Source organism: Scyliorhinus torazame, chromosome 14 (genome assembly GCF_047496885.1).
Source record: "Scyliorhinus torazame isolate Kashiwa2021f chromosome 14, sScyTor2.1, whole genome shotgun sequence".
Classification (NCBI taxonomy): Eukaryota; Metazoa; Chordata; class Chondrichthyes; order Carcharhiniformes; family Scyliorhinidae; genus Scyliorhinus; species Scyliorhinus torazame.
This window is the reverse complement of record NC_092720.1, coordinates 28,059,805-28,085,428: the sequence shown is the minus strand read 5'-3', so window position 1 is coordinate 28,085,428 and position 25,624 is coordinate 28,059,805. Positions and strand designations below refer to the sequence as shown.

The window sequence follows — 25,624 nt, the reverse complement described above, 5'->3', positions numbered from 1 at the left end:
ACCACCAGCTCCCAATCTGCCCGGAGGATCGCCACTACACGCCGTTTGAGGCAGACGGTCGCCTTTTCCATTTCCTCCGGGTCCCCTTTGGCGTCACGAACGGGGTTTCGGTGTTCCAACGAGCGATGGACCGAATGGTGGACCAGTACGGGCTGCAGGCCACGTTTCCGTACTTGGACAATGTCACCATCTGCGGCCATGATCAGCAGAACCATGACGCCAGCCTCCACCGATTTCTCCAAACCGCCCAAAAACTCAACCTCACCTACAACAAGGAGAAATGCGTTTTCCGCACCACCAGGCTAGCCATCCTCGGCTACGTCGTGGAAAACGGGGTCCTAGGGCCCGACCCTGACCATATGTGCCCCCTCCTACAACTCCCTCTCCCTCACTGTCCCAAGGCCCTAAAGAGGTGCCTTGGATTCTTCTCCTATTACGCCCAGTGGGTCCCCCAGTATGCGGACAAAGCCCGCCCACTATTTAAGGCCACCCTCTTTCCACTGGCAGCCTAGGCTCGCCAGGCCTTCAACTGCATCAAGGCGGACATCGCCAAAGCTGCGATGCGCGCGGTGGACAAGTCCGTCCCTTCCAGGTGGAGAGTGACGCCTCAGAGGTCGCTCTTGCCTCCACCCTCAACCAAGCAGGCAGACCGGTAACGTTTTTTCACGCACCCTCGCCACCTCCGAAATTCGACACTCCTTGGTCGAAAAAGAAGCCCAAGCCATCGTGGAAACCGTGCGGCACGGGAGGCACTACCTCGCTCGTAGGAGGTTTACCCTCGTCACCGACCAACGATCGGTTGCCTTCATGTTTGACAATACACAGCGGGGCAAGATCAAGAATGATAAGATCTCGAGGTGGAGGATCGAACTCTCCACCTAGAACTACGATATAGTATATCGTCCTGGGAAGCTCAACGAGCCCCCAGATGCCCTGTCCCGCGGTACATGCGCCAGCGCGCAAGATGACCGACCACGGGCTATCCACGATGACCTCTGCCACCCAGGGGTCACCCGGCACGCCCATTACATCAAGGCACGCAACCTGCCCTACTCCACCGAGGAGGTCAGAGCTATAACCAGAGACTGCCAAATCTGTGCGGAGTGTAAACCACACTTCTATCGACCGGATAAGGGCCACCTGGTAAAGGCACCCCGGCCCTTTGAACGCCTCAGTATCGATTTCAAAGGGCCCCTCCCCTCCAATAACTGCAACACGTACTTCCTTAACATCATAGATGAGTTCTCCCGCTTCCCGTTTGCCATCCACTGCTCTGATATGACCACCCCCACTGACATTCACCTGAGGAAGGAGCAGCGCTCCGAAAGCTAGTGACATCGAAACAAACCTGTTGGACTTTAACCCGGTGTTGTAAGACCTCGTACTGTGCTCACCCCAGTCCAACGCCGGCATCTCCACATCATGACTGTCATTAAAGCCCTGCATAGTGTCTTCACCCTGTTTGGTTTCCCCAGTTATGTCCACAGCGACAGGGGCTCGTCGTTCATGAGCGACGAACTACGTCAGTATCTGCTCAGTGAGGGCATCGCCTCGAGCAGGACTACCAGTTATAACCCCAGGGGAAACAGGCAGATGGAGAGGGAGAACGCGACAGTCTGGAAGACCGTCCCACTGACCCTGTGGTCCAGGAATCTCCCAGTTTCTCACTGGCAGGAGGTCCTCCCCGATGCGCTCCACTCTATTAGGTCCCTCCGTTGCACGGCCACAAACCAGACACCTCCTGACCGTTTGTTTGTTTTCCCTAGGGGAGCTACCTCAGGGGCCTCGCTTCCGCCCTGGCTGATGACACCGGGTCCAGTCCTCCTCCGAAAACATGTTCGGAGCCATAAGACCGACCCCCTGGTAGAGAGGGTCCAGCTCCTCCACTCCAACCCACACTATGCTTACGTCGAACACCCCTATGGCCGGCAAGATACCGTCTCCCTCCGGGACCTGGCACCCGCAGGCTCCAACACCATTCCCACTACTTCATCCCCCACACTATGTCCCGTCCAACCTCCCATGTTCAGCGCCCCCACCCCTATATGGTTCCCGCGCTCCCTCCCACCCACCGCACCGGTCCACAGGAATGCAGCTCCGGAAGAGCCGCTCCCAGAGTCCACGCCTGTGCCTGCTCCTGATCCACTCCCACAGCCACCCAAAGCGGCTGCAACACCAGTGCTTCGGCGGTCGCAACGTACAATCCGGGCACCAGACCGACTGAATCTATGAGCCTGTCACCCCCGCCAGACTTCATTTTTAAACAGGGGGTGAATGTGGTGAATGTATAATTACTGATAATTCATCAGTGCATTGTGTTATGTTATTAACCCTGTGGGCTCTACCTATGGGCCATTGTGTGGCTTCACCCACAGGGGATATGTTGGGGCATGTACGGGCTCCGTCCATGGCTCCACCCCCTTTACAGGAAGTATAAGAGCTGCTGACCTGAGGGGCCGCCTTCAGTGTTGTACCGGTCACAGGCAGGCTCAGTTCTAAGCTGATTAAAACCACGGTTTACTTCTCCACGTGTCTTCGAGTGAATTGATGGTCGCATCAGAGACCTAAGAAGGTTAGTAAGGAAATTCTCGTAGGCTGGCCAAAGGTCGTAGAGCAGCTCCTTTGCAGTGTATTTAGAGGTCTGTATCACACTATTGGAAGTGCTTCAGGATCAGAGCCTCCCTCATCTCTCGAACTCCACAGACTTGCTGCCCTTCCTATTCTTCCACATCACGCTTGCGCTCTTCAGAGTCCTCATCAGAGTCACTGGTGGACTCATCCTTCAGTGTTTCCTGATGACCCTCTACAAACCCACCTCCTAACAGAACAAAATTATGCAGAGCAACAACAAAGATACTGTATCCATAGGATATTGCAATGCGCTCACAGATCAATCCAGGCTCAAAAAACCTCATCTTCAATAGACCTTTCGTCCGCTCTACAGTTGTCCTTGTGGATACGTGGCTGGCATTAAAGCTCTCCTCTGCAGGGTTTCAAGGATGTCAGAAGCCACCTCTTCAAAGGATATCCATTGTCTCCCACCAACCTGCCATCCAGGTGTGCAGGTTTGGTAAATCGCCATGGGTGTGCAAGTAAATGTACTCATCGTAGCAACTCCCAATATATCACGCAAACATCTGTGGAATGTGCTGCCTGTAATCACAGACTTTCTGAATGTTTTATGAGCAGAAGTCTTTACTGTTTACAAAGACCGCTTGGCTAGCCTTTACGGCCACAGTGATGAATTAACCTTGGGTCTTTGGAAAGTTTGCAATGAGCCCAAATCCCCTCACTCGCTCTGCCTGACTCTCCTCGTCAGTTGTGAACCTCATGAATGCCTCCACCCTTCTGACTAAATTGGCCGTGGCACCTATAACGCAGTGATACATAGTGGATTACTATCCCCTGTAGACCCTTGGGTAAAGCATAGATTCAGGGTAGTAGTCACTTTCAAGGTGAGAGACATTGGGTAACCCCTGAGGCAGTTTGATGGGACCTTCCCTACAATTTTGTCAAATATTGAAGTGACTACCACCTTTGAAAGACGAAGACATCTACTCCAGAGACCCTCTGTCATCTCCAAATAGTTGCACAGCTGTCGAAATGCTCTGCTGTACTGTGTATTGGTGTCTTGTTGTCCTCATCCATATTCCCCTCATTGGCCTTCAGCCACTTCGGTGTTTCCCCAATGCATTTGATGCCAGACTTGTTGCTGCTACCCCTGACCAGCTTCCCTCCTTCTCCTCAAAGGAGAAACCTCCACCTGAGTAGATGACCCCCATGGCTCAATAAGGATTTCCGTGCAGCAGCCAAGCTTTGGCTGAGGGATCTTCAAGCCCTGAACCCAAGGCAGTACCACAGGATCACAGTTTCTCAACATAATAGGGAAAATATCCTACCATACGTGGCTGCAACATTGGCAGCAGCCTCCTTAGGTCTTGCTCTGCCATGGTGCTGTGGCTTTAATGCCACCCTTGCTCATGAGGAGTGGCCGAGCATGATTTACACCCACCCGTTTAGCCCATGTATTGGCTGTAGAAGTGCACTGTCTGCGTGAGGTTCAATTCGATTTACTTTTAAATGCTATCAATTGACCTTTTGACTTTTGAGCAAGGCCACCTTCTGTAATATCCAAAACAGACCTCGGGAAGCTCTCCCTACGCCATTACACCTAATGTAACAGCGCATCAGAATGAACAGCCACCTTCTCCCACACCACAGGATTCTGCCCCAGGACACGGGAAGACAATAATGATGACTTGGCTGCATTATGTTCCATCGGCAATACAATTAATGAAGGAGAGCAGTGTGTTAACTTGAGGCTAAATGCGTAACTCAGTACCATAGAGCATTTTAACACAGCCCAGCACTATTATAGCATTAGTGCCCAAATCGGGATTGGATGACTGACCGATGTCACAAAATGTACAGCAGCAACCGGGGAGCCGTGTCAATATTCACTCTAGGGTCATTAAACAGGGTGCTTACACATTGAGCTTGCTCCAGGCCCAAACTCAAAGGGAGTTCCATAAAGACTTGTCAAAGCATCAACTGCATTCGAAGCTAGGTTATTCTGAAATAGAAACACCACATATCAAACCTGGTTGATAAAGATGATAAATATGACAATGCAAGACATTGGGGAACAATTCACTGGATTGCAATGCGCTTGGTTTTTCAACTCCATATTGTTTAAACATCAAGTGGTACAATGATAGACATCAGGTGGAGAAGCCGACTGCTGCATCGCTGCCACACCGTGGGACAAAACCCACACCCCCTGGGGCAAATAGAGATAGCTGGTTTGCAATGCAGAACATGGCCAGCAGCGCGGGTTCAATTCCTGTACCCGCTTACCCAAACAGGCGTCGGAATGTGGCGACTCGGGGCTTTTCATTCACAGTAACTTCATACTTGTGACAAGAACATATTATTATTATTATTGTATATGCTGCTCTGCTTCTCTACAATCAGGATATATTGGAATGTGTTTCTCGGCTAATTAATTGCTGATACGTAGATACATTGCAAAGTAAATTTAATGCAGGTGAAGCACGAAACAATAGATTTTGAAAGGAAAAATGAGGAGAGCCCATGTAAATTATTTAGTCGGGGATTTCAAGGGCATTCCCAGGAACAGAGATGGGCTTCTCAATGCATACCAACTTACATTTGGAGGGTGTAGCCCTCCTCCTGTATCTCCAGCTATGATCACCTCGCTCTTAATTAAATTGTGCAATGTTAAAAGGGACTGCAGGGAGACCTGGGGTATATGTGTACAAATCGTTAAAGGTAGGAGGGCAGGTTGGGAAAGCGGTTTACAAGGCACACACAATCCTGGGCTTTATTGATAGAGGCAGAGAATACAAAAGGAAGGCATTGGAGGGGATGCAGAAGGAACGTACCGGAAATGTAACGGGCATGAGGGAATTCAGTTGGAGAAGATGTGATAATTCGCCTTAGAGCAGAGCAGAGAAGGTTAGGAGAGATTTAATAGAGATGTTCAAAATTATGAGTGTCTTTGAGAAAGTAGCTAAAAAAGCAACTGTTCCCACTGGCACGAGAGTCGTTAACAAGAGGTCACGGAACTAAGTTAGTAGAAAGGGAGAAGGTGATGAGAGTTTTAATGCAGCGAGTTGCAGTGATCGGGAATGCATCTAAAAAGCTTGTGGACTAAGAGAAGCTTTAAAGGCAAATTGAATATGGGTTAGAAACTGGCAAATATGCATGATAACGGGATAGAGCAGGGGAGCGAGTTTAATTTGTAGCTCTGACAGAGCGCGGACTTCATCCTGTGTAGAATAATCCTACATCATGTCTGAAAATAGCATTTTCCAGATGACATGTAATGGGTCATAATGAAGCAGTGACTACAATATGGAGAGCGTTTTATCCCCAATGTATCCCATGCAAGCAGCAGGGGGCCCTTTGTATAATAAACAAGTAATTTACATAAATGCCCGTAATTAATTCAGAGTTCACTTCTGAGATGCAGTCACCTACCAGTTCCTCATGGTCAAATGCCAATGCGTGGGTGTAGGAGTATGGGAACAAGCACTTCTGCGAGTATGAATGGATGGTGAGATATGCCTTGATGGTTGAGCTGTGGCTACGGATACACCCTGCAATAGCCTTGACCTCCTTTTCAGATTCTACCTGTGGTCCACAGTAAATCTCAGAACATGGGTCCCTTGAGGCTCCACCGGCTGCAGGTAAAGCAGGTGTTGAACAGTTACAATTGTCACCTTCTCCTTTTTAACATTATACACCTCTACTATAAGTTGTGGATCAGAGAGAAAGAGCCAAAACCTCCACCCTTATCTCAGCCTCACAGCCCCCTATCCACCACACCCCCTTCCTCACCTGATGTATGCTAATGTCAGGCATAGCGGTGGGAAATTGAGTTCTTATCTCATGGGTACCCAGTCCACTCCCTTCCTCTGTCTCCCAAGGCCCATCATATGAAGTGTGGGTCCAGAGCAGCATTGAGGGTGGCTCTAAATGTACAAGATGGAGAGGACCCTGTGACAACCTCCTCACCCTCTACATATTTGAGTATTTTTTAAAGCTTGTGGCATGAGATGTCCAGTATGGGTTAGGCAACTGGAGACTTGGGATCAACTGTAGCCCAGCTTAATCCGCCAAAAGACTCTTCTGTCTGATGGCTGAAACTTCTTTCTTAATGAATCTCCAGCGGACATGAAGCTAAAATCAATTTACCTCAGATGCTAGAATCTGAACAAAAACAGAAAATACTGGGCAATCTCAGCAGGTCTGACAGCATCTGTGGAGAGGGGAGGGAGCTAACGTTTCGGGTCTAGATGACACCAGATGACAATGAGTCACCCAGACTCGAAACGTTAGCTCCCTTCTCTCTCCACAGGTGCTGTCAGACCTGCAGAGATTGTCCAGTACTTTCTGTTCTTGCTCCAGTGGACATGGGTCTGTATCATCAACTGCTCATAATGCAGCAGCAATTTGACAATGCCATGGTTATATATGTGGGTTATTGTAGTTGTGTGCAGAGTCTCTTTAAGATCACAGTCACGTGACATGCGTGACGTCATTGGCTGCTTCACAGGCTTTTAGGGAGTCTAATACCAAACGTTGTACATTGGAGACCTATTCAATAGACCTCTGCTAATCTTGCATCAAACCCACGTGCTTCTGCAATCCTATTTCTGCTGTATTATTAGTCTAAAGATACAACAGTCACAGACAAGACCAAGGGTGGTGTGGGGAATGAGAAAATGCAATGCTGGGCCTGGACAAAAAGCTTTTCTGAATTTAGGGATGCAACACGTTGATGGAGCAGAGCAGGCTAAATAACCGCTTGCAACTCGCTGTGTTAGACCACATCTGGGATGGTTCTAACTCTACTCACCTGGTGGACACCAGGCAGGTAGGTCGTTGACATTCCCTACATTACTTACCTGCCCTGAAGCCACGAGGATCCTGCCATCTATAATGATATCCACTTCTCCTGAGCAGGGTCCACAGGCCCACAGCCATCTATGTGCCTCATTGCATATGCCTTGTCACAACCCAATGACATTGTCAATATCCAAAGCCAATTTTAACTCGGACTAAAGTGAAGGGAGTGGCTGTCGCTGTCCCACCAGTCAAACTGGGAGAGGACCATCGCTAAAAAAGGGCACAAAAAGTGGACATTCATTGTTCCTCCAAACCTTAGGCCTCTTCCCTGCCCTCCTGGCTGCCAGACCCCTGCAAGAGGCCACCCACCAGGCTTTGGCAGCAGCCATGAGCTAGATGAATTTCTATTGGCTGGCAATTACTTGCCCCCCATGTGACACAACTTCCAGGGAAAACACATCTCATACCAAATCTCCAAAGTCCAGCTGGAGCTTAAATTGGCAGTGTAGGTCCAATGGCACCCTTTGTCTGCTGTAACAATTTTCAATGAGGCACTTGACGCTGACATTGTGCGAGTGAAAAGCAATATTTAAAGAATTTTATCTCCTCAACGTCTAATTTCGCTAATCACAAATATATATTTCTTAATTTAAAAACACACTGCCTCACATTGAGGAGTGGCAGAGACTTACCACACCATTGGGCATTGAAGTTTCTGTTCAGATCAGTGCCCACACAAGCAGAGCCAGGATTCCTGGATCGTGTCTTCCTCCAAAGTCGATCCTGTGGTTAGGCATTGTGGTCAAACACAAAAGCAAAAGGAAAAAGTCGTAAAATATGGAAATGAAGGGCACCAGTAAAACTTGTCCAAACTGGTCTTGTGCGCCTTAAAATAGAACTCTAGTAGCACTGATGTCAGTGTTACTGTTTTTTGCTGGAATTTGAAGATTTGGAACTTTTTTTTAACCTTCTGATGGATAATATCTTCATCCTCATTGTGTTAAATGAATACATCATATATTTCCATTTTACTCCAATGCAGTATTTAGAATTGGACGGCGCAGTAAATATCACCTTGTTTTCTTTGCACGTTACTTGGCACCATGATGTGCGATAAACCCTGAAATTTCCTCCCTAACTCCATCCGCCTCTCCAACTCATTTTCCTTCTTTAAGATGTTTCTTGGAACCTACCTCTTTGACCAAGCTTTGGGCCACTTCTCCTGATAGCTTCTGATGAGACTCAGTGTCAAATCCTGGCTGGTAAAACTCTTGTGAAGTACCTTGGGATCTTGAGCATTCCTAAATATTGGCAAGTTGTGGTTGCGTGGGAGAAGAAAATGACAGTGGTACTGGGTGAGAAAAGGGGTGTCGGATGAATTAGATAGCTTCATCAAGGAACCAGGACAGGCATGGAGGACTGGACGACCTCGTGCTGTTATGTATCTGTTATAACCTTCCTGCTTACCACTGGCTGGGGACTAATGGCAATCCCACAATCCTTTGGGAGTATGAGCTTCCCCAATGAGGGGGGCGGAGAAATCATTAGCAGATCCCCTGCATAAATAAAGCTGGTCAGTTTGGAACCGACTAGAGGAGAGTGAGAAGCAAGGGAAGTTGCTGCTTCTGTTGTATATATATATATATATATGTATGTTATTGTAAATAAATGTTATTTCTTTCTATCCTTCAACTCATGCTGGATTCTTCATGGCCCTCACAAAACTGGCGACAAGGGTTAAAGTGAATAGCTGTCTACACTACTGAAGCCACCTCCCTGCATTTTTGTTGGATACAGGTTGGAAAATGTTTTCTATTACACCAAGTCATTTCACAATGTATTACATTACACAATGTATTGACGTTTGGATGTTTTTGACGCTGCGCGGGAAAGCTGGAAAGCTGAAACCAGTACGCACAACGTCCGGGCAAACAACATCATCGAAAACGAGCGCCAGGCGGTGATATTGTTCACCGCCTGCGGCCCGCATACGTTTGGGGTGATTAGGAGCCTTACATACCCAGCTGCGCCAGACACCAAAATGTTTGATGGACTTGTGAACTTAGTTGGGGCAACATTTTAACCCAACCCCATCTACGATAGTCCAACGTTACCGGTTTAATACCACTGAGAGGACCCCAGGAGAATCCTTTGCTGAGTTTCTATCCAGGCTATGCAGGATTGCGAAGTACTGTGACTATGGTGAGACCTTGTCAGAAATGTTACGCGACCGTTTGGTTTGCGGTATTAACAATGCGGCCACCCAGAGAAAGTTGTTAGCTGAGCCAACATTGACTTTTCAACAGGACATTCAAATAGTATTGTCCCGAGAGAGCGCAGAACGGGGAGTGCAGGAACTACAGGGAATGGAGGTGCGTGCCTTGGGGCACGCAACCCCTTCCGTCCGAAAGTGTCCCCCTGCACCCCTGCGAAACCTTGGACGAGGCGGCATCCGGATCGACGCCAATGACCGTCGGACATTCCTCCCCGAAGGGAGCCTTCTCCAGAACCAATGGATGAGGAGCCATGACCATGTCAGACTTGTGGGCGCCGACCCCTTCGCGGACGCCGGTCCTGGGGGCGCCAGAGGCGCCGTCGTTCCAACAGAAACTGAGGCCTGCCCAGGGACCATACCTTCCATTTGGATGAACCTGCGGCGACTACTCCCGAGGACGTGGAGACGGAGGACGATTGCCTACAGCTGCATTGTGTGGCAGCTCCCCGTGTGGCCTCCATTAAGGTGACAGTACGGGTCAATGGTCACCCGCTTCAGATGGAGTTGGACACTGGCGCAGCGGTCTCCGTGATCGCCCAGAGGACATTTGACCGCATCAAGCAGGGTATACAGACCCTTACATTAACCGACTCACAGGCCAGGTTGGCCACCCACACGGGGGAACCATTGGACATTGCAGGAACTACAATGACCTCTGTTTTTTATGGATGCCAGGAGGGGCGATTTCCATTTATCGTGGTGCGCGGCCACGGACCCAGCCTGTTGAGTCGGGACTGGCTGCGCTATTTGCGGCTGTAGTGGCAGCACATCCTCCAAACAGTTTCTGAAGGGTTGACTGAAGTGCTAGGACGATACCCAGATGTATTCCAGCCCGGTTTGGGGAAAATAAAAGGGGCCGTAGCCCATATCCAAGTCGAACCAGGAGCCAAGCCGTGAAATTTCAGGGCGCGCCCGGTGCCTTACACCTTGCTCGAGAAGGTAGAAGGGAAGCTCACTCGTTTGGAGACTTTGGGTATTATCAGGCCGTTTCGCTGACTGGGCAGCACCAATTGTACCTGTAATGAAGCCAGATGCCACAGTTCGCTTGTGAGGCGACTATAAACCTACAGTGAATACAGCTTCCCGACTTGACCGATATCCAATGCCTTGCATAGAGGATCTCTACGCGAAGCTTGCAGCTGGACTCTCGTTCACAAAATTAGATATGAGTCACGCCTACCTGCAGTTGGAGCTGGACCTTGCCTCCCGGCCATATGTAACGATTAATACACACCAGGGCCTGTATGAATATACATGGTTGCCCTTTGGAGTATCCTCTGCCTGCGATATTTTTCAACGCGTCATGGAGGGCATTTTGAGAGGTTTACCGCGTGTCGCTATCTACCTAGATAACGTTCTGATTGCAGGGACGTCGGAGCAGGAAAATTTGGAGGCTGTCCTTAGATGCTTTTCGGAGGCCGGAGTCCATTTACGTCATGCAAAGTGCGTCTTTCAGGCGAAGGAAGTAGTCGACTTGGGTCATCGGATGGACCGCGAAGGTATGCACCCGGTCGCAGAGAAGGTCCGCGCAATTCAACAGGCCCCCGTCCCAAACGACACTTCGCATCTTCTTTCTTTTCTCGGCCTCGTAAACTATTACGGGAAGTTCCTCCCCAATCTGGCAACTACGCTGGCCCCGTTGCACTTCCTGCTAAAGAAGAATCTGGGTTTGGGGTCAGCCGCAAGAAACCGCTTTCCGGCGGGTAATACAACAATTGTCGTCGTCTGGGTTACTAACCCACTATGATCTTGGAAAACCTTTGCTCATCACATGTGATGCATCCCCGTATGGTATTGGGGCCGTCCTGTCCCACAAGATGGAGAACGGGGCTGAGCCGCTGATAGCTTTCGCCTCCCGCACATTGACTGCAGTGGAAAAGAAGTATGCCCAGATCGAGAAGGAGGGCCTGGCAGTGGTCTTTGCGGTGAAATGCTTCCACCAGTACGTGTATGGCTGCCATTTCACTATCGTGACTGATCATAAGCCTCTGCTGGGACTTTTCAGAGAGGATAAGCCAATACCGCCCATTGTTTCCACACGGATCCAGCGCTGAGCTTTGTTGCTTGCTGCCTACGAGTATTCTCTGGAGCACAAACCAGGAACCCAGATAGCAAATGCCGACGCACTGAGCCGATTGCCTTTATCGATCGGCCCCATGTCGACCCCCACGACCGGTGAGGTGGTTGCAACCCTAAATTTTATAGACACCTTGCCTGTCACGGCATCACAGATCCGTGAGTGGACCCAGACGGAGCCAATCCTGTCAAAGGTTCGGCACATAGTCCTGTATGGTGGGCAGCATAGACAGCTCCCAGGCGAGTTGCGGGCATTTTCCAAGCTGTCAGAATTTAGTGTGGAAGATAGTATCCTCTTGTGGGGAACGCATGTGATTGTCCCGGAAAAAGGACAGGAGCTGATACTAAGACACTTGCACAATGGGCATCCGGGTGTGACCAAAATGAAAATGTTGGCCAAGAGTTATGTCTGGTGGCCAGGCCTCGACACCGACATTGAGAAGGTGGCCCAAAACTGCTCCATTTGCCAGGAGCATCAGGAGCTTCTGCCAGCCACGCCCCTACATCACTGGGAATGGCCAGGAAGGCCTTGGGCGCGCTTGCATGCGGATTTCACCGGCCCTTTTCAAGGATCCATGTTCCTTCTATTAATCGATGCGCAGTCTAAATGGCTAGAGGTGCATAAGGAGGTAGGCACAATGTCCTGCACAACAATCGAGAGGATGTGTTTGTCTTTCAGTACGCCTGGCCTCCCCGAGGTGCTGGTCACAGACAATGGCACACCGTTCACAAGTTAGGAGTTTGCGAGGTTCATGAAGATGAACGGCATATGCCATATCTGCGCTGCCCCTTACCACCCGGCTTCAAATGGGTTGGCGGGGCACGCAGTGTAGACATTCAAACGAGGCCTAAAGAAGTAGTCTTCTGTGTCGATGGACACGAGATTGGCTCGTTTTTTGTTTTCATATAGGACCACCCCACATGCAGTGACTGGGGTCGCTCCCGCAGAACTCCTCATGGGCCGGACACTTTGCACCCGCCTTAGCATGATTTTCCTGGACATTGGCGCAAAAGTACGCCGCACACAAGAACGGCAGGGACATGGTTTTTCTCAGCATCGGCCGATTCGGCAGTTTGCGCCCGGTGACCCAGTGTTCGTTCGGAATTTTGCTGGTGGTGCCCAGTGGGTCCCTGGCATAATCTTTCGCCAAACGGGCCCTATCGCTTACCAGGTGCAAGCCCAGGGTCGTCTCCAGTGCAAGCATGTAGACCACGTTCGGTCCAGAAGACCATCCCTCCCAAAGATTCCACGCCCCCGGAGCTCATTTCTACAACCACAGAGACAAGACACAGTGGAAAGTATTCCTCACAATCTTCCTCTGGTGCCTCACTCAAAGCCTGCGCAGGTCGGTGCAGAACCGCGTGGAGATAGAGACGTCAAGATGAGGAGGCAGCAGACTCCAACTCAGAGATGGAGACACAGGACGCCTCAGAGGGGGAATTCTCGGGCCCACGGGCTGTGGATGCACAACCGTTACGCCGTCATCATGGAAGTGCCGCTCTCCGTCTCGTTACACGCCGCCTGATCCAGCGCCTTGTGCAAATGGTGTCGAGCCTGCGGCAAAATGAGTCCGACGCCCTCCTTCGCCAGAGTCTTCGGTGGATTCCTTGGACTTTGGGGGGGAGGGATGTTATAACCTGCCTGCTTACCACTGGCTGGGGACTAATGGCAATCCCACAATCCTTTGGGAGTATGAGCTTCCCCAATGAGGGGGGGCGGAGAAATCATTAGCAGATCCCCTGCATAAATAAAGCTGGCCAGTTTGGAACCGGCTAGAGGAGAGTGAGCAGCAAGGAAAGTTGCTGCTGTTGTGTATATATATACATATATATGTTATTGTAAATAAATGTTAATTCTTTCTGTCCTTCAACTTGTGCTGGATTCTTCGTGGCCCTCACAAAAGTATCCATTTATGTTTCCAATGATAATAAGACTATTGAAAACAGTCATTGAAGATTTTGTGACCACCAACACTTTAGTAATATAAGTAATTAAGGACTCGGGAATATTTTTTGGGTGTAAGTGGGTGGTATGAGTGACAAGGAGGATACGGGGTCAGAAGTTCACCTCAGAGTTCAATAGAATACCAAAGGTTATGAGCAGTCATATTCATCTTCAAACAGTGGCCAGAGAGGGAAATGGAGTCATCGGCTTTCTGTAATCAGATGTTTTTTCAGGTGATGCCACTGAGAGTTAGCAGGTAGATGATAATTTGGGCACAGCCCAAGTGTCAGGAAAGAGAGATAGTTTTAGGTAATTATATTTGCATTTGTGAGTACTAGAAACAAGGTTTTGCTTCAAGTAAGTTCAATTTTGTGCTTCTGTATAAGAAAGGGTTAAAACATTAGTGAGCTTCATGTTAACCAAAGATGCCTGCATCCCTGTGGGTTTTAGGCACTTTAAACTGTGCCTGAATTGTAATTAAAGGTTTTACAATGTGAAAACAAATGGGATTTAAAGAAAGATTGAGCTGTTTCTTCACACCCAGGGGCCACACCATAAACTTAAACACTTGTGGTTCAGTTGAAACCACAAGTTTCTGAGATGAAAGCAGCTTTCACAGAAACGGTCAGCAGAGAGGCAGGGCGATGGAATAAGGGGCAGAAAGCAAGTCTCAGAAGTTAAAGAACAGATAGTTCTAAAAACCAGGGAATGAAAGAGAAGTCCCAGGATAACTGAAGTCAAAGGTGATTATAACTGGAATCGGAACAAGATACTGTTGACGCAAGTTAAAGGAAGGAGCAGAGAGAGGCTCCCAGTTAAAGGGAGAGTTAAAAGGTGCAGACCTGGAGAAGTCAGCCAGCAAGAAGCCAGACACTTGAAGTAATCCTAAGGTTGGTGACACCTTAATATACCCTGTGAAGCAGTGGTGTTCTGTTGGCATGGCTGCATACTGAGAAATTGCCTTGGAAATCCAAGGCAGAGGAATACTGAATGGAGAGATTGAAATCCTGGAAGTTGATTCTTGGTGAAGGCACCCAAGATAAATCCTTGTTTGGGAGAAAATTCCAAGGTGTGTTTCTTCAAGAATAAAGTTTAGAAACCCAGAGTTCCAGTGAGCCCAGTTGGCTCTTTAGAATGACAGACATCTGGGGGATTAGATGAGAAATCCACAGAGGTTCTATTGAGTGGCATCTGCCACTTGGTGTGTCTGACCACAGCTGGCCTGTTGGTTTACATGGACTGTGTACTTACCGAGAACATTATAGTACAAGATACACTTTGCAATTTGTGTTATCCTTAAAATTACATCTGTGAATATATAGGTGGGGTGAAGGACTTTGGTAATATAGTCAGTCTTTTAATGCTTAAAAAATGTTTTATTCTTTTGTTAAAATTTAATTAGCGGGTTTGTGGCTCCGTTCATCCATGTCTCTAAGCAAAAAATAAAAGTTACAATCTATTACACCAGGCTTCCATTCTGGGACCTGACTGTCTAGTAGTGACATCAACGGGATTGTACCCAACGAGAAATCCTGGCTGGACTTCATGGCCAATGCCATGACTGCAGGAAAAGTGGTCATCGCAAGCGGCTCTCTAGGCTTTGACTGGATATATAAGAATGGAGCAAGGAAATTGCAATCCAATGCAGTTAGAACTGTTGTAATATGCCTTTGAGGGATAGCAGCACATCACGAGAAAAGTGTGTCATGCGAAGCAATTTTAGTTTAGTTTTTGCTTCAAGTAGAACACACACCTGCTAGTCTTCAGGCTTTCCGACCATGAATATCTATCTGTTCACATGTGCCTAGACTTAATAACTGAACCCACAACATGTTTACTCAATCCCTTATGAGCGATTGGTGCCTTTAAATCAGTATTACACATGCAACAGGAACTAATACCTTCAAAATATTTTGCCCATTTGATTCTTACCTTTGTCCAAGAATAGGAATAACCATCTACATTTACAACAGGAACAACCAGAAAATCCAACTCATTGACAAGCGTGTCCAGGGTAGATCTTGTTCCAAAATTTCTAATGGCCTGTGGAATGTATAAGCCATTTTTATTCAATGTCCCTGGAGCATGATTCGCACTATCAATTCAAGAAAATTCCTGAAAGTGCTATGGATGTGTTTCCATCACTGACCTCTTTCACGAACCACTGGCAAAATGCTGGGGAAATCCACTCCCTGGCATGGATTCCACAGTCCAAGAAGATGGCAGGCTTCAAAGAACCTGTTCTGTTGCCAACCTGTAACAAGAGATTGGCGCACTCACAACATAATTCCGTAAGGTTGCTATATCAGTGCAAGCACAGACCTTATCATGCCTTCGCAAAGGGTGAGCCTCCTGTCGTGTCTCAGCAGTGTGCGGGGGGCGGGCGGGGCGGGGAATGGGGGGGGGGGGGGGCGGGGGAGAACAGAAACTGTCATAGCAGAAATAAAGTATGGAACATGTGATCTTACCCGGAGGAGATAGATGGGTCGGTCCTCATAGCTCCGTCCAATTTCCAACCGAGAAATTAGGTTTGGGTTTTCATCAGCGATGGTAGCAGTCCAAGATTCGATCTGCAATCGATTATCACATCTTAACAGACACTGGAAATATTTTTTCATACTTTGCATGCATGTCTTTTGCTATTTGAAGGAAGATATGTGAATACATCTTATCCAGAATGCCCATTCCTCCCGAACTCATTCATGTATGTCTTACCCGCTTTTGGACAGGGCACGAAGAATCCACACCGAGCTGGTCAAAAACAAAAACTTACTTCATTTTATACTTAGTATTAAAAACAGCTCCAGTAGTTCTGTACCGGATCTTCTATAGTGATGCCTTACTGCCCGATTCTATTTATACAAAGTGAACATTGTTTCTGGTTCTCCCGCCCTATTTATCGAAGGGCACTCGTATTCTGCAAGTTCCACTGGGTAGTAAAGCATCCCTCCCCCTTAAGACCCATGTGTGTTCTAGCACCTCCATGACCCAACTATGCAATCTCCTCCAATCATAGATCCTCCTTTTGTATTTTCAAGGAATTGCACAGGATATGCAGTACAGAAACAGGCCATTCAACTCAAAACAGTCAATGCCAGTGTATATGCTGAACTTGAACCTCCCCTCCATCTTTCTCGAGGTGCACCATCGTAACTCTCCTTTTTCTTCTTCCTCACATGCTTGTCTGGTTTTCCTTGAAATGCGTCCATACTTTTGGTTTCAACCATTCGCTGTGGAAATGAGTTCCATTCTCACCACAACTTTGGGTAAAGGAGTTTCTTCTGAACTTTTAATTGGATTTTGTGGTGACCCTGGGGGCCTCTCGATATGCTCCACCCCACAGATGGAAAACATCACCTTGTATCCACTCTACCAGAACCTAATCTGTCAGGTCACCCTTCACCTTTCTTTTATTCAGGGGAAAGAGAGCCAGCCTGACAATCCATTCCTGATGTGTACACCCATTGCATTTCTGGTATCATCCTAGTAAATCTTCTCTGCACCCTCTCCAGTGTTTCTATATCGGTTTTATAATATGGCACCCAGAACTATATGCAGTACACTAACTGCGTTCTAGATACAGGATAACTCTCCTACTTTGAATGTTGATCCCTCGATCAAAAGCCCAGTGTAAAGCAGGCTATTTTCATGGCCTCGCTTGTGACACAACTATTAGTTTTGATGTATCTGTAATCCATGATCCTTTTGTTCCTCTACATCCCTGAGGTTTGTTCTTTCCAAGTAATAAGGGATCTTCCTATTCCTCCCACCAAAATGAACTCCATTTGAACTCCATTTGACAATTATTTGCCCATTCTGTAGGTTCAAAAATATCCTCCTCAAATTTGGGACAGTCCTCCTCAATAATGATTATTCCACCATTTTAGTCTCGTCTGCAAATTTAGAATTTTAGTTTAGGATACCAAAGTCCAAACCATTAATATGAATTCCTCCCATTCCTTCTCCCCCTCATTGTTGGCGGGACTTTCGGTCAACTTTGCAATGCATTCACTAAACCTCTCTCACCTCATTAAAATCTTTCGCAAATTGTCTTTCTGACCAAGCCTTCAGCCACAACCTCCAATCTCTCCCTCCTGATTTAGTTCAGTTTATCCGTACTGATCTGTGACACACAATGGAAGGGTCTTTACCAGATGTGGCACATTGGTAGCACTGTTATGTACTCTGGATGGGGGACTGCAATGTCCATCATCAAGAGTGGCTCGGTAGCATCATAATAAACCGAGCTGGCCTGGTCCTATAGGAAAAACATACTTTCAAAAAATTATTTTATCAGAGTTACAAAGCCAGGGCTCAGAGTGTGGAGAGGGGCAAACCCTTAATCCAGCTCCTTGTCTGCTCCAAAAACCAATTTAAATTGAATCCAATTCATGGTCCCCAGATCCAGGCATTATACCTGACCTCACGCTCATCTTAGCCAAAAGGCCGAGAAGCGATAGGAAAAACATACTTGACCTCATCATAGAATTTACAGTGCAGAAGGAGGCCATTCAGCCCATCGAGTCTGCACTGGCCCTTAGAAAGAACACCTTCTTATGCCCATGCCTCCATCCTATCCCCATAACCCAGTAGCTCCACCTCACCTTTTGGACACTAAGGGGCAATTTGGCATGGCCAATCCACCTAACCTGTACATCTTTGGACTGTGAAAGGAAACCGGAGCACCCGGACGAAACCCAGACACAGGGGGAACGTGCAAATTCCACACACCCTCATCAACCTGCCTGCCGCAGATCTATCTGTCCATGGCAGTATTGGTACGAGTGAACACCGCATAGTCCTTGTGGAGACAAGGTCCGGTATTCACATTAAGGATGTCCTCCATCGTATTACCACCGTGCTAAATGGGATAGGCTTCAATCAGATTTAGTCATTCAAGGCTGGCCATCCATGAGGCACTTTGGGCCATCAGCAGCAGCTATAACATTGTCATCCGGTAATGTAGAAAATTGGGTACAGGTATGTCCTGTCCATGAAAAACAGGACAAATCCAACCCTGCCAATTACCGCCCTATCAGTCTACTATCCATCATCACTAAAGTGATGGAAGGGGTGATCAAAAGTGCTGTTAAATGGTGTAGAGTCCATTTGGGTGGAGGTAAAAAAAACAGTAAGGGGAAGAAGACATTGATAGGAGTCATGTATAGACCCCAAACAGTGGCTACACTGTAGGAAAGGGTACAAGTCAACAAATAATAGGAGCATGTAAAAAATAAAAGAGCAATAATTATGGGTGACTTTAATCTTCATGTTGATTGGATTTGGATTCATAGCGTGCATTAGGGAAAGTTTCCCAGAGCAACCAGGGAACAGATTATCTTGGATCTGGTAATGGGTAATGAGGCAGGTGTAATAAGTGACCTCAGAGTAAAAGACAAATTTGCAGATGCCACAAAAACAGGTGAAAAGGCAAGTTTGAGAAGGACACTAACAGATTACAAAGAGATATTGATTGATTAAGTAAGTGGGCAAAAAGTTGCCAAATGGAGTATAATGTGGGAAAATGTGAGGTTGTTCTATTTTGGAAGGGAGAGCAAAAGAACAGAGTATTATTTCAGTGCAGACAAACGGGAGAACGCTGCAACACAAAGGGACTTGGGGGTACTTGTGCACAAAACACAAAGTTAACACACAGGCGGAGCAGGCAATGAGTAAGGCTAATGAAATATTGACCCTTATTTCAAGGGAGTTGGAGTGTAAGAGTCGGGAAGTCTTGCTACAACTGTACAAGTACAAGTACAGTGGATATGGCCGGAGAATGGCCGGGTCTGGCAGCGCATGCGCACGGTGGCAGCCTGCGGCGGCCATGCCATGCAATATGGCGTCGGCTGCGCGTGGACCCGGCCTGCCAAATAATGTCCCCTGGTAACCCCCTTCGCAACCCCAGATCACCCCCCACCAGTCCCCCGAGCCCTCGCCGAAGCCCCCACCCCCGCCCCCCGGCCAGCAGCACAGCTCCCCCCCTGACTGTGGCAGCGCTGGACACAGTCCACAGCCGCCACGCGGAGTCCATGAAAAAGATACCATAAGTGTTCCGCGCCATCGGGAACTCAGTCCCTCAGGGGCGGAGCATCAGGGGAGGGCCTCAGGTAATGTCTTGAGGCCAGCCTGACAGCATGTGGCGTACTCCCCGAGTATGCTGTTTTTGAGGGAGGGGAGCACCGCAAATGCGGCGCCGCCCGCGATTTCGGCACAAACGGGGATTGTCTGGCCGATCGCCGAATGCAAATTTAGCGTCGTAGACCGGAGAATCCTGCCCATGATGGCTAGAGAGACAGACGGCAGCTCACAGCTTCTTCTCTCTGCATCCAGGACCCGACTGTCCTTTTCTGGAAATAATCCCACATAGGTAGGACCCAATCACCGCCTGTTGCCGGGCAGAATACGGCTTTTGGCCAATTCATTCCACCAGCCAACCAATCGAATTGAATCCCTCCAATTTCTCAGGTACCTGAAAGTCTGCGTTTTTCTGTTAGAAAGCTAAGCACGGAACTCTCCATTTGAGAGACTATGGGCTGGATTCATCGTTCCTGAGGCTAAGTGACACACCAACGGAGGATCCGTGGTGTTTCACAATGGGAAAATTGGCACATATCCTCTTCGATTCCACTACCGGTGAGGGGCTAGCACCGGCGCGGCGTGAAACACCCGTGGAATCACGGAAAAGGCTTGGAGAATCACTGGGTCCCATGCTGCACATGCGCAGGGCTGAGGAGTTGCAGCCACTCATACGCCTACAACCCCACACACGCACCGGTCGCGCGAGACAAGATGACGCCAGCCGTACTGGACTGCTACCCGCACACCCCGTCTCCACAGCTCACCTCCTGGCCACAACCCCTCCCCTCCCCCACTACCACCCTCAGCCCTGGGAGAAGCTCGCTGGCCAGCGGCACAGATCCCAGCTCACTGTGGCAGCCCTGGACACTGTCCGTATGCCCCCTCTCTCTCTCCCCGCAGCCGGCAAGCCAGGCTTCCAACCGCAGAGAGCACACGTGGCCTGCGTCATCGAGCACTCGGCGCATCGGAGGCGGAGCATCGCAGGTGGACCGGCCAAGGACATCCCAACGGGGTTGCAAATTAGCGCGTGTCCCAATGGCGCCGATTTTGAGGGGGCAGAGCATCACGGCCCAGCGTCACGCTGATTTCCCTGATTTCGGCATCGGGAGCCATTCTCCGCCCGATCACCGTTCCTGATTTCGCTGTCGGGCAACAGAGAATCCCATCCTATGTTCTCCCACCAGAGGTGAATTGCAACTGGTTTACAATCCCCCTGGGAGCGCAAACCTTTGAGCAGTTCAGTGTTCCCATGGAATACAAGGCATTCCCAAGTTGAGCGAGCGGCTGGATTGCGAGGTCTCGCGGCCGGCCATCTGAACTTCCCTGCTGCACCACACAGCAGCCCCCCCACCCCCTGGATTACCTGGGTCATCCCCCCCCATACCCCCAACTATGGGGGTGATCCAGCCTCCTCCCAGGAATCCCTGTAATATGGAGACCCCCACAGGGACCCCTGTAATAGAGGGAACCCCACAGGGATTCCAGTTCTAGAGGGACCCCCTACAGGGACCCCTGTATTAAGGAGACCCCCATAGGGACCCTTGAAGTAGGGAGACCCACCACTCACAGGGAACCCTGTAATAGGGGGATCCTCCAGGTGTCCCCTGGCCAAAGGGATCCCCCCACAAAGACTCCTGTAACTGTGGGACCCCCACAGGGACATCCTGCCTAAAGGGAGAACCCCAACAGACTCCCAACCCTACACACAGAAAAGAGACACTGGTCTGGAAGTTAAACAGGAGTGCTGGCAGGGGCAGTGAGAAGATTAACAGCTGTAACTCTTCCCTTGAAGCTCCACATGTCCATTCCTGGAAGGAGAACAGCTCTGACCTGTGTCTGGTTCCCACAGATCCATTAGCTGCAAGCCATTCATAGCTTTCTAGCAGTGGTCTGTGATTGACAACTTCTATAAACCATCTGCATCTTTGATTCCTTCATCTCCTTTCATGGTTCAGCGGCCTAAATGGTGAAACCCCAGTATTTACAAACATTGACCACACCAAAGAGAGATAAGTGCATTCCAAGCACTAAGTGCATTCCAATCACTTAAGTGTGTGATTGCACTGTACTTACCTCTCTTTGGTGTGGTCAATGGAGCTTCTCTGTTACTGCTGTAATTCTTCTCACTACCCTGTTTGGACTGCCCTCTAGGTTCCAGGCAGGAACCCCTTTTTGGGGTGTGGGGTCTGTGTGGGGGGTCCAGAGGGAGTCTACCTATTGCTGGGGTTCCTGTGGTTGGTCTCCCTATTACAGGGGTCACTGGGGGGGAATTTCCTTATTACAGGAGTCTGGGAGGGTCTCCCTATTATAGGGATCCCTGTGGGGGTCTCCTTATTACAGGGGTCACTGGGGGTCTCCACATTGAAGGGGCCCCAGCGGTCTCCGTATTGCAGGGGTCCCGGGGGGGAGGGGTCTCCCCATTATAGGAGTCCTTATGGTGAGGGGTGTGTGTGTGGGGGGGGGGGGGGGGGCTCTGGTAGATGGGGTGGGCACGCAGTGCATTGTGGGGGGGGGGGTTGGTCTTTGGTTGGGCTCAGATGATCTCTACCATAACTCCTTGGGGGGAGTTACCCCTTTGGTCCACCGCGAGGTCCAGCACTCCAGGGCCATGTTGGTAGAAACCACAAATGATCCGTGCCTATGTGATTCCAGGCAGTGGGGACTGGAGAATCATGGCGGGACGGATCATCGGGTGATGGGCTCACTAAATGGATGCAAATGGGTCCTTAAGACCCCATTCATTTACATGCTCCGGCTGACGTGCGGTCAGGTACCTCGTTCACGCCACCAGCGGGGTCGGAGCACCGCAGTGTTTTGCCCCGACTTGCGATTCCCTGTCCCATCGGGGCATGCAATCCGGTCGAGCCAGGACGGAGAATCCCGCCAAAAATCTCCAATAGCATAGTGTGCTATATTGTAACTTTTGAGTTCCTCACTTCTTCTGCTCGACTTAAAGGTAAACGTCTATTAAACATCCATGGATCAAAAATGATCACCACAAAGGAAAAGAATTTGGAAATAAGGGAATCAATTGGAACAGCCCTTGCAACAGTTAATACATGCATTCAAGTCCAATTTATATATCTGGATCAATTTTCCTGGACTAATCCAACAGCAAACATTGTTATTGTGATATTAGGCATGAACTGAAAGAGTTAAGAGAAACCTGGCAAACATCTAACCGAGCACTTTTTCGAAAAAAATATTACAAACACTGGTGCTTACCTGATCCCAATTATGATAACTTTCATAACTGTAGTCGAGTGATCGAGATGCCTTGCGGTCAAACTGGTTCTCAATCAAGGTCTGCAGGTTGTCAATTAATACCCTGTAAAAGATACAATGTTACTCTCTCTTTCTGAATTAAAAGGTGTACTTGTGTGATTATAATGTTCAGTGAAAGTCAACACAGGATCTGAAACTAACTCATATTTCAATCCAATCTTCTCCAGTCCAGCCTGAAGATCTGAGACCCGATCAGCATCCACCCTGAAATCCACACTCCTGTTTGTGGTCACCAGCTCAACCGAATGTGGCTTCCAAAAATCAACCTGTGAACACATCAATAACACAATTAATGTTTTCATTCCATCAAACTTAATTACACATTGGCCAGTGAAATAACAACATGAAACATACCTTCGCAGAACGGGACACATTCTTTATAAACTGTAGGTGCTCTTCAATTTCCGGCTGCAGACGCAAAACTTTATCCCTTTCAACAAAACAGAAACGAAATGTCAGATTTAGTTCGCAAGATAGATTCCACGCACCCCCCCCCCCCCCCCGCCCCTCTTCAGAACCGGCTCATCCAGAGAAATCCTCACCCATAATATCGCCCCCCAGCACCTGAGACCGCAAGGGCGGCAACAAAACCCAGGAAAAATAATCTTTCCATGCTTTTCCCGGGAGTGTCGGAGTCCCTTTGCGGGACGTGGAACATTTTCATACCCATACAGTGTCGAGGCTATATATCTGACTGGTATCTGCACCACAGCACATCGCACCTTGTTCCCTGTTCAAGCCTGGAATTTGCATACTCAGGTATTTGGCAAACCTTGCCCTGTTTACTCGTACTGGTACAGCTGTGGACGAGCTTGAACCTCTTGTGTGATGAACTATCAGTTCACCACCTGTAGTTCCTCCCCTAGATAGATAGAACCAAAGGTGCCAGGGCCAACTGGGCTATCGTGTTTCTGTATCAATTCGTTCCATCTGAAGCATTTCAGAAAGTTCTGCCAAAATGTGGAAGCTGGTGGCTCTGTACTGCAGGGACTGGGCACTGGCTTTGGCTACGGGCAGCGTCAAGTTATACCAAAGGCCCGGTCAGCATAAGGTATATTTGCACTGTGCTTTTTCATGGATCAGAGGATGTGAAGTGCCAAGAGAAAGAGAGAGCAGCTGGAGCAAGGCAGTTCCTGTGATGTGCCTTAGGTCAAGATGGCAGAGGGGAAGGGGGACAGCACTGCCCGCCCAGTGGTCAACGGAGCAACTGGTGGACTTTTTAAATAATAGGTTCCAGCAGCGGAGGAAGAAGGCCTCGGAGGACCTGGCTACGGTGGTGGAACCCACTTAGGGTGGCGATTGAGAAAGTGGGCCAGAGGACAAAGAACAGGAACAGGCCCTTCGGCCCGACAAGCCTGTACCGGTCATGATACCAACCTTTGCCAAAACCCTCAGCACTTCCTTGTGCCGTATCCCTCTATACCCATCCTATCCATGTGTTTGTCAAGATGCCTTTTGAACGCCGTTAACGTATCTGCTTCCACAACCTCCCCTGGCAACGCGTTCCAGGCACTCACCACCCTCTGTGTAAAAACCCTGCCTCGCACATCTCCTCTAAACTTTGCCCCATGGACCTTAAACCTATGCCCCCTAGTGACTGACCCCCTGGAGGCTCAGTGCCTGGTAAATCGGAAGGTGGTGGAGGTGGTGGGAAACCTAAGGAGCGAATGGCCTCACTGGCGGTGGATTTGGCGATGGCGGTAGACAGTCAGAAAAGACTGAGAAAGAAGTTGGAGGACCTGGAGGATCACTCCAGGCAGCAGAATTTGAGGATAGCCGGGATGCCGGAGGGTATCGAGGGAGCCAACGCCGCCAAGTGTGTGGCAAGGATGATGGAGCAGTTGATGGGTGAGGGGGCCTTTGATTGGCCCCTCGATCTGAATTGGACACACAGGGCGTTGAGGAGGAAGCCGTAGGTGAGGAAGCCGCCGAGGGCGATGGAGGTGAGGTTACACCGTTTCTTGGACAAGGAAAAGATTTTTCAGCGGGCGGGGCAGACCAGGATTTGTACCTGGGAAGGGGGTGAGCCGCAGGTCTACCGGGACCTGGGGGTGGAGCTGATGGAGAGGAAAGCCGGGTGCAAATGGCTAAAGGCTGCTCTCTTCGAGAAGGGAGTGAAGTTTGGGGTGTTGTACCCTGCCCGCTTGTGGGTGACTCATCAGAAGCAGGAGTTTTATTTTGACTCACCGGAGGAGACAATGAACTTTGTGAGAAACCATGGACTGGGAGGAGTGAGAGGACACCGAGCCTTTGAGAGGAGCTTTGTGTGTATGGTAACAAGTCGTGGGTGGGTAATTCGGAGTGGGTTTCGACACAGGAGCGATTATGGTGAGTGTGCTTTTTGTCCTTCTCTGTTGGTGGTTGGGAGGGCAGGTTGGATTGGAGGGAAATGGAGGTTATAGGCCTTGGGCGGGGGCCACCAGGCTAGTTGGGTGGGCTAGTTAATGGAAGTGAGCTGGGGCGAGAAGGCTTGGGGAAGGATGAGGTTGGAAGACTTGGGGAAGGATGAGGTTGGTTCTTTGTTTGGGGGTTGAAGGGAGAAGGGTTGCTGACATGGGTGTGGTCGGTGTGACACAGTTGGGAAGGGA

General features: G+C 49.1%; 1 protein-coding gene across 1 annotated transcript in view; it reads right to left on the bottom strand.

The window, feature by feature from the left end:
- LOC140389606 (carboxypeptidase B-like) overlaps positions 1-23,731 on the bottom strand; it is a 32,007-nt gene extending 8,276 nt beyond the window's left edge. The window contains exons 1-10 of the mRNA XM_072473876.1: positions 23,579-23,731; positions 23,391-23,466; positions 23,178-23,302; positions 22,977-23,079; positions 16,139-16,240; positions 15,820-15,924; positions 15,603-15,713; positions 8,067-8,157; positions 6,004-6,206; positions 4,489-4,573 (exon numbers count right to left, since the gene is read on the bottom strand). Of these exons, the coding sequence (XP_072329977.1) occupies positions 4,489-4,573; positions 6,004-6,206; positions 8,067-8,157; positions 15,603-15,713; positions 15,820-15,924; positions 16,139-16,240; positions 22,977-23,079; positions 23,178-23,302; positions 23,391-23,466; positions 23,579-23,706 (1,129 nt within the window). The 5' untranslated portion in view covers positions 23,707-23,731. The remainder of the gene's footprint in view (positions 1-4,488; positions 4,574-6,003; positions 6,207-8,066; positions 8,158-15,602; positions 15,714-15,819; positions 15,925-16,138; positions 16,241-22,976; positions 23,080-23,177; positions 23,303-23,390; positions 23,467-23,578) is intronic.
- Positions 23,732-25,624: the final 1,893 nt, after the last annotated feature.